At 46.1% G+C, this 9520-nt stretch overlaps 1 protein-coding gene across 1 annotated transcript; it reads left to right on the top strand.

Moving 5' to 3' along the window:
• The first annotated feature begins 4173 nt into the window (after positions 1–4173).
• Positions 4174–9231, top strand: LOC127484792 (uncharacterized). Its single transcript, XM_051826903.3, has 3 exons — positions 4174–5084; positions 7273–7495; positions 9026–9231. The coding sequence occupies exons 1-2, from the start codon at positions 4466–4468 to the stop codon at positions 7485–7487; spliced, it is 834 nt and encodes a 277-aa protein (XP_051682863.2). The 5' UTR covers positions 4174–4465; the 3' UTR covers positions 7488–7495; positions 9026–9231.
• Positions 9232–9520: the final 289 nt, after the last annotated feature.

Below are 9520 nucleotides of genomic sequence, written 5' to 3'. Positions count from 1 at the left end.
ACATATGAAACCTCCAACGCCAGTATTATTGAAATGACCGACTCCATCCAATCAGTATCAGGTAAAGATTTTGCTATTATACACTTAGATAACACTGTCTGTTTAGTGCCTAGGTCAACAGTGTTTCAGCTATAGTTCACCCTCACCACTGCAGGGAGACACATACACCTTTACCTGGCTAAGTATGGAGTACTGCAACAGCACTGCCATCCTAAAGCGACTTTGGCAGGTGTGATCTTCACTGCCTTGCCCAGAAGCAGAGGTATGACATCACATGGATGACAACTTCTTCTAAGGAGATACATTTGAAACATTCACTCAGAACACACGCTTACAGCAGAGCTTACAAAACATAGATGGGTCACTGTTCCATACATAGTGCAAGGCTCTGCCACCTTGGTTAAATTCCTGAAAATTATTTGGTAAATCAAGGGCTTCTCCATCACTGACACTGTAAAAAAAACAAAAAACAGCTCTTGATCCTCTTGGCAACAACAATGTTAAAATAAACCCAATACATTTTAGGCCTGTTTAGCTCCTGGGGGCCATATAGTCCTCAATCATAAATCTGACTTAAGGTCTCTGACACTGTGATTTTAAAATAGGGATATGTTGAATGAGGCCCTCTCCAACAAAAGGCTCTAAAATTTGCTCAAGTTGCAACACAATAAATACTCCTATTCATGACTGGCCCCCCTCCTACCCTGAGAATCCCTCACTGTAGAGGTCTTAGCAATTTCCCTTCATGCCTCCTAGAACCTCTGGACCTCCCATGATGGCTATCAGTTGTCCAAGGGCTTTGAATGCAAGAAACTGCCCTCCTTGGTCCCCTGATAGAGGATGCTAAAGTGGCAACTGCAGTCTACATACTGAACTCTCCTGGAATTAGAGGTTATCACAGGCCTTGGTCCTACAACACTCCCCAGCCAGCTGCCCATTAGGCCTTGGGTTATGGTAGCAGCATTCTACAAGGTGGGCAAGGCCACTGGGGCCTCCTTGTTATCCGTTAGAGACACACCAGGCCCTCTGGCATATTCCACCTCCAAAAGGGGTTGATGTCCCCTGTCATCACTCACATAGTACCATAGTACTGGAGGTGGCCACCCCTCTTTCAGATCTCTTTGCTACCAGGGGAGTCCCTTGGGATCAACTGGGTAAACAGTGATGAATGTGCATACACTTAAATGGAGTTGTCACTATAGTCACAGGAGAGCTGCTGCTATCCATCCCTTATCCAGCACATCTCTAATTAAAGATGAGATTCAAAGGTCAGCACAAGTGACTGATTTTTAGGCAGACACCTTAACATTAGATGTCCTGGCCAACAGCTTGCCCTGTGTTATGCATCTTTAACAATTATCAGGCCATTGTCATTTTTCAGATGAATTGGTCCAGCCAATGGCAGCAACAGCTATTTGTTGTGCAAAGTTGAACCATTTTGAATAAAGTACCCTGAGAATCTCTTGCCTCATAGATACCTAAAATGCAAATTAAGGGCACACATGTCTCCATATATACTAAAACTGTGATGCAATGCTTCATTCAGACATTGTGTATCACATCCCAGCTACTTCACTTCTGATCCAGTTCCCTTCTAAAGCACATGGGAAAGCAGTAGACGATGGCTCAAGTACTTGGGTCCCTGCCACCCACTTGGGAGGCCTGGATGGAGTTCCAGGCTCCTGACTTTGGCCTGGCCCAGCCCTGGCCATGGCAGCCATTTGGGGAGTGAACCAGCAGATGGAAGATCTCTCTCTCTCTCTCTAATTATTTCAAATAAATAAATAAATAAATCTTTGCAAAAAGTCCTTTCACATCCCTTGTTGGTCTCAGGCTAAAGGATTCATAGAATGCCATAACAGCTTACTCAAATTAATTCAAATTCAATTAAATGAAGTGACACATTTCAGTTATCAAGCATCAGGTGTGAATTGTAATTAGTGTCTATTTTTAAAAATTAATTGGCAAATATTGATTGTTATCTATTTATTTATTTGAAAGGCAAAGAGTCAGAGACAAAAAAAAAGAATGAGAAAGAGATTTCCAAATCACTGGTTCATTCCTCAAATGCCTGCAAGACCTGGGTCTCGATCACTTTGAATCTTGGAGCCAGAAAATCAATTTGGATCTCCCATGTGGGCGACAGAGACCCAAGTACTAGAGCCATCACCTGCTTCCCTCTAGAGTGGGCATTAGCAGGAAGCTAGAATCAGGGATGCAACCACGACTCAAATCCAGGTACCCTGATATGGGATCCGGGCATTACAAGAAGTGTCTGGCAATCCAAAGCCAAGAGCTTCTCCCGAGTCTCTCACTTGGGTGCAGGGGCCCAAGCACCTGGGCCATCTTCCGCAGCTTTCCCAGGCCATAAGCAGATTACTGGTTGGAAAAGGAGCAGTGGGAACAGGAAATGGCGCCACAAGCAGAGGCTTAGGCTACTATGCCACAGCCCGGGCCCCTGCTGAGAACTAACTTTTAAGCCTCCACATCTGGGAAAGCTCAAAAGTAAATGTGCGAGCTGCTTCATCTCTCTAATGAGAGGCTTCTGCCAGTGCTGATATTGAACTCCACCTTTTCCTTCTCTCCCCCCTCACTTCCCCTGCCCCCTCCCCCTCTCCTCCCTCTTTTTCCCTCCTAATCGCTGTGACACTGATACAAGCTGGAGAGGTGCAAAAGGAGAACCCAACACCAACAGTTTGCATGACCCAGGACCCAGCATATGGGAACACCATACAGTAGTGTTGCTAGCAATGATAGAATTATGAGGGTATTTCAAAATTTTTGTGGAAAAATGGAATTGGAAGATTTTTTGAGAGGCAGAGAGGCAGTGAGAACAGAAACAGAGAGAGCCCCACCCACTGGTTTCCTTTCCCAAATCCCCAGAACAGCTATGGCTAGGCCAAGCCCCAAAGCTGGAGTCTGGAAACTTGATTCTGGTCTCCTACATGGGTGGCAGGGACCTGACTACTTGAGGCACCCCACTGCCTGTCAGGGTGTGCAGTAGCAGGAAGCTAGAATCAGACGAGTAGTAAGGAGCCTGCCACTATGATGTGAGTTGCAAATATCCCATGGCCCCGCCTCTTCACTGCTGTGCCAAAATGCAGGTCATAAAAGACGTTTATTTTGATAAAAATTGAAATGTGTGCTTTTTTTTTTTTTTGACAGGCAGGGTAGACAGTGAGAGAGAGAGAGAGAGAGAGAGAAAGGTCTTCCTTTTGCCGTTGGTTCACCCCCCAGTGGCTGCTGCGGCCAGCACGCCGCGCTGATCCGAAGCCAGGAGCCAGGTGCTTCTCCTGGTCTCCCATGCGGGTGCAGGGCCCAAGGACTTGGGCCATCCTCCACTGCACTCCCAGGCCACAGCAGAGAGCTGGACAGGAAGAGGGGCAACCGGGACAGCATACGGCGCCCCAAGTGGGACTAGAACCCGGGGTGCCGGCGCTGCAGGCGGAGGATTAGCCTATTGAGCCACCCCCAGCGCCGGCTGAGATGTTTGAGTTTTTTATAACATGAATTTCTTGTGAACTTTTTTTTTTTTTTTGAAGCTGTTATTTTTCCACCTCTATTTACTTTTGGGCCTTTAGCGAAGGGAGGATTTTTTTTTTTTAACATTTATTTAATTTGTTTGAAAGGCAGACTTAGAGAATCTTGAATATGCTGGTTCTCTCCCCAAATGGCTACAACAATGGGGGCTAAGCCAAGCTGAAGCCAGGTACCAGGAGCTTCTTCCAGGTCTCCCACGTACGTGCAGGGGCCCAACGACTTGGGCCACTTTCTGCTGCTTTCCAAAGCCATAAACAGGGAGCTGCATTAGAAATGGTGCAGCAGGGACACAAATTGGCACCCATATGGGATGCTGGCGTCGAAGCAGCAGCTTTACCCACGACACCACAATGCCAGCCCTTTCTGTAAACTTCTTAAAGACCCTCCTGTGTATGGATTTCCAAAAAGTTTTGCACTAAAGTAACACTTAACTTTTAATTTCATGTTTCATTAACTGAAGTATACTGATTTAAAAACAGAGGGGAGGAGGCGCTTGCGAGGATTTGAAACTTGCCAAGGATCCTAAGAGCTCATGGGAAGCTGAGGGCCTTGATCACCTATTGGACAGAGCGCATGTCAATCATCAAGTCCCAGCAAATAAGCTTAGAGCTCTCAAGGAAGGCAAACAGCCATTTGTTGAGCTTCCCAGTTTCCACTCCCATAACGAACAAATCCCAGTCGTTCCCGCGTTGCTCTTAGCCATTTCTGGCGCGGCCTTGGTTCTTGTTGGGGTCTCTCTGGGCACCGTCGCAGACTGGTGTGCCCTGTTCGGCCACCTGTTCTGCCTCTCCCACCGCTTCGCAGTGGATCCTCCTCCCAACCGCCTCTGCATCCTCAGCAGCGGTTGCCTGAACAGACTCCATCTTTTGCCACCACTGCCGCTGCCCAGCTTCGTTTGAGATCCTAACCAGTACGACCCTCTGCCATGTCTGCCAGGGAAGAGCCAGACCTGATGCCATGTGGGCAGAGGGAAGATCGTGGAGAGGTGGACCCGGGCCCTGGTTCCCTCCCGGGGGCCTCCATGCCTGCCGAATGGGCAGCCACCTCAGGAAGCCAGGCCTCTGTGGCTTTCCAGGTGGTTCCAAACGCTGTTGGGGAGGACGACGGTGGGCAGGAGGTGGCCCAGCCCGCGGCTGAGACTAGAGATGTACAGCAGGAGGAAGAGAAGGGAGAGTACAAGGAGGATGAGGAGGTGGGCTATGAGGAGATGGCTGAGCAGGAAAAGGACGATGAGGAATGTGAGTCAGACATGGAAGAAGAGAAACGCTATGTCTCTGAAGATGATGGGGGAAATGAGGCCAAAGAGTCGGAAGACCTCATCAACTACGAAGTGGTGGAGGTGGTGGAAGAGGGGGAAGTGGTAGAAGAGGGCGGCGAGGCGGCGGGGGAGGAGGAGGAAGAGGAGGAGGAGGAGTTCGATGACAACGAGCTTAACCACAGTGAGATTGGCAACAGTGAGGATTTCGACGACAGTAAGTTCGACGTCAGCGAGGAAGAGGTGGAGGGAAACAGCGCTGAGAAGAACACGCAAGTCGGCAGCATCAGTGAGTTTCGCGCGGGGTGATGCGGTGAGGGGAGCAGTCGCGTCTCTCCTAGTCCTATCTATTCTGGTCAGGTCCCCGTTCTGGCCCCGCGTTAGTCAGGTGCTGGCCCGGGGTGCTAAGCCTCAGACGTGGAAGGGGACCTGGCAGAGCCCCGGAGCCAGATAAACCTGCAAGAGGGGCTGCGCCCAGAGAGCAAAGGAAGTTCAGGCATTAGCAAGTCTGGGAGGAGTGCTGCTGACTGCTGGCCCCCAGTTTCAGAGGGCTACTGGTTGGAGCCAGCCCAGTGGCTCTGGGGGTTAAGCTGCTGCCTGTAGTGCTGACATCCTGTATTGACACCGGTTCAAGTCTCGGAAGCCCATATTGGATGCCGGCGCTACAGGCCAGGACTTTAACCCACTGCGCTGCAGCGCTGTCCCCTGCTCCACTTTCTATCCAGCTTTCTGCTAATGCTCCTGGGAAAGCAGTAGAAGATGGCCCAAATCCTTGGACTCCTGCACCCACGTGGGAGACCCGGAAGAAGCTCCTGGCTCCTGGCTTGGGCCTGGCCCAGCTCCAGCTTTGTGGCCATTTGGGGAGTGAACTAGCAATGGAAAATTTCTCTGTCTCTCTCCTCTCTCTCTCTCTCTCTCTGTCTCTCTGACTTTAAAATAAATAAATCTAAAAAAAGTTGTGGAGGAGGAGGGGCTGGCAAGGGACTTTTCAGCCAAGTGCCTGTGTTCAAGTCCCAGCTCCAATCTCTCTATTCCACCTTCCTGCTAATATGCACCCTGGGAGGCAGCAGGTGATGGCTCAAGTACTTGGGTCTCTGCCACCCATGTGGGATACTGAGATTGAGTTCCAGGTTTCAGCCTGGTTGTGGTGGGCATTTGGGGAGTGAACCAGGAGATGGAAGATTGCTCTGCCTGCCCCCAAATCTCTGCCTTTCAAACAAAAATTGTTTCACTTAATTTGTTATAAGCTTGATATATTTTATTTGAAGAGTCTCTCTCTCTCTCTCTCTCTCTCACACACACACACACACACACAAAATCTCTAATTTGCTGTTTCTCAGGCAGAAACTAGGAGCCAGGAACTCCATCCAGATCTCTCACATGGGTGACCCAGGCCCAAGTACTTAGGCCATCATCCACTGCTGCATTGGCAGGAAGCTGGATCAGTAGCAGAACAGCCTAGATTAGAACTGGCACTCCCATATGGGATCCCAGAGTCACAAGTGGCAGTTTAACCCACTGTGCCACCACTCTGGTTCCTTTATAAAAAAATTACTAAATGGAAATGGAGGCAGGAGGTTAAGACACCACTTGGGGCACACACATTCCTTATCAGGAGTGCCCAGTTCATGTCCCAGTTTCTCCCCTCTGATTCAGCTTCCTTCCAATGCAGCAGCAGGTGTTGGCTCAACTAGTTGAGGGATAGGGGGACTGGCTTTGGCCAGGCCCAACCCCAACTGTTACAGGCATTTGGGAAATGAACCAGCAGATGAAAGATATTCTCTTTCCAATAAAATGAGAATAAATTTTAAAACAAAAATGTAAAGATCCTTGGTAGGGATGATCTGAGAAAATGACAAGCTCTAGAGCACTTGAAAGATACAAAAATTAATATTTCAGCCTTGAGGAACCAGTGAGCTTAAGCATAGAATTTGTCTTTAAGTTAAAGTAATATTTTTAAAGAGATTTCAACAAAATTTACCTAATGATTCTGATTCCACATTTTCTGGAAGGCCAGAGATAATCCACAGCACAGGGTATGGGATCCAATGTAAAGTGTGGGAAAATGTCACCATGAAAATTACCAAGCTACACAATTGTGAGGGCCACAGAAGTGTTGTAGCAAACAGGAGGAACAAATTCAGATACTATTTTCTACCTCATATATTTTCTCTCTTTTTAAAGATTTATTTGTTTATTTGAAAGTCAGAGTTACAGAGAGAGAGAGAGAGAGGTGGGGGAGGGGGAGTGCCGATCCAAAGCCAGGAGCCAGGAGCCTCTTCCAGGTCTCCCACATGGGCGCAAGGGCCCAAGGATTTGGGCCATCTTCTACTGTTTTCCCAGGCCACAGCAGAGAGCTGTATCAGAAGTGGAGCAGCCGGGACTTGAACAGGTGCCCAAAAGGGATTGCCGACACTGCAGGCAACGGCTTTACCCGCTATGCCACAGCGCCGGCCCCTATATTTTCTGTTTTCCAGATTCTCCTGATGGTAAAGTGTTGGATCCCACTCTTGAGTATAAGCTGGAGTATTTTTTTCGTAATCTTCTGAACCCAGGGTGTCTGTGCTTCGCTAGTGAAACAGATAAAAATGATTGTGAAAAATGTAATGAAGAGGCCAGAGGTAAGGAGAAGAAAGAAGAGGATAAAAATGAGGAACTGGAAGAAGGCCCACCAAACAACTGCCCCCCTTAGGAATCCAGGTATTCGGGCACAGCCTTTGTGTTAATCAGCCATTCCTGACATATCCTTATTACTGATGGTATGAGTTTTTAAAAAATATTTTCTCTTTAAAATAAGAAAAAAATTAACATTTAAAAGCAGTTTAATGTTAATAATATATTTGGATAATAGATACATAGAAGACAATATTTTCTGACCTGTATTTATTCATAGTTTAAAGTCTATTGTCCTCTATAGCTATAAAATTACTACAAATGGGGAATTTATTAGGCCTCGTAATGGAGACTAGTGGAGAAAGTTTACCAGAAGTGGCTAAGGTATATGGACCATGCAGTAGTTAAGCCTTATCACTTGGCCACAGAAAAAGAGTTGCTAGTTCTAACAGTGCCTCTGAGAAGGCTGACTAAAAAGTTAAAGTTTTCAAGTGAGACCAGACTTTCTAATTAATCTCCCTCTCTCTCTCTCTCTCTCTCTGATTTTTTTTTTTATTTATTTGAAAGGCAGAGAGATACAGAAAGAGGTCTTCCATCTACTGGTTTACTCCTGAAATAATCACAAACACCCAGAGCCAAGCCAGACCAAAGCCAAGAGGAGTCTGGAACTCCATCCAGGTCACTCCTGTAGGTGGCAGGAACCCAAGTACTTGTGATATCTTCCACTACTTTCCCACATGCATTAACAGAAAGCTGGGTAGGAAGCAGAGAAGTCAGGACTTGAGCATGTGCTCCAACAGGGGGTGCTGGCATCACAGGTGGCAGCTTAACCTGCTGCACAATGCCACCCCCACCTCTTTCTTTCTTAATTTTCACATCTGTGGCAACCTAGTAATAGTCACATTCTTATTTTACAAATATAGAAACTAAGGATCAGGGAATTTAAAAAAAAGGTTGGTTTGTATAAAGAGCAGAGGTTTTAAGGTAGAAAGATGTATTTAAATAAAAAAATTAGAGTGGCCTCTCAAGAACAAGTATTGTTTATTTATTTATTTATTTATTTATCTATTTATTTATATTTGAAAGGCCAAAGAAAGAGGGACAGACTGACAGAAAGAGATCTCAGATCTACTTGTTCACTCATCAAATACCTGAAACAGCTAGGGCTGGGTCAGGCCAAAGCCAGGAGCTGAAAATTCAGTCTGGATCTGCTATGTAGGTGGTAGGATCACAATTACTTGTGCCATACTGCTGCCTCCCAGGTCTGCATTAGCAGGAGATGGGAGTCAGAAGAACAGTGGAGACTCAAAACTTAAGCACTCTAATACAGGATGCCAGCATCCCAGGCGGCATCCTGACCACTACACCAAATGCCCACCTCCCAGTATAAGAATTTATAATGGTTGGGAAGAGGACAGTAAGGTTAATTTGTTCAGGTATCGAAGCAATGAACACAGGAGTACCTGATACCCAAGAGTCTGTGTTACAAGAGGAAAGTGTTTTGTTTTCTTCTTAGTGCAACAGCAGATATGTGCAGGATTTTCTTTTACATTTAGAAAGTCATTAGTGCTTATTAATGGTGTAGCCATGTTAATGGTCTCTTATTTTATCTTATAGTTGGAAGACATGAGAAGACATGGATGAAAAAAGAAAAAAAATTGTTTTTCATATATTTTTCAGTTTTTAGTAGCACAAAGTACCAGTTGTTTTCAAAGTTCATTGCATAAAAATGACATCAACTAACATGTTGCTTTACTGTTAACCTTTTAGAAATATATTTGTTAGCATTAATTCATGTTAAAAATAAAAGTTTGTTTGAAATGAATGAGCTGCAGATTATTTTATTGAAATGACCCTGACTCAAACATCCATTTTTTCTTATTGTTTTGACCCAACTGTTAAGGACCTGGGAGTAGGAGCCAAGGTCTGAGAGAGCAAGTACCTGGAAGTTTGTTTTAAATACTTTTTTTTATTAAAGATTTTATTTATTTACTTGAGAGGTAGAGTTACAGACAGTGAGAGGGAGAGACAGAGAGAAAGGTCTTCTGTCTGCTGGTTCACTCCCCAAATGGCAGCAACGAGCTGAGCTGATCCGAAGCCAGGAGCCAGGAG

The sequence above is a fragment of the Oryctolagus cuniculus genome, chromosome X (assembly GCF_051225735.1).
Source record: "Oryctolagus cuniculus isolate XC-2025 breed Fujian yellow rabbit chromosome X, ASM5122573v1, whole genome shotgun sequence".
In the NCBI taxonomy this organism is placed as follows: Eukaryota; Metazoa; Chordata; class Mammalia; order Lagomorpha; family Leporidae; genus Oryctolagus; species Oryctolagus cuniculus.
Note: the sequence above shows the minus strand (reverse complement) of the source record. Positions and strands in the feature narration are given on the sequence as shown.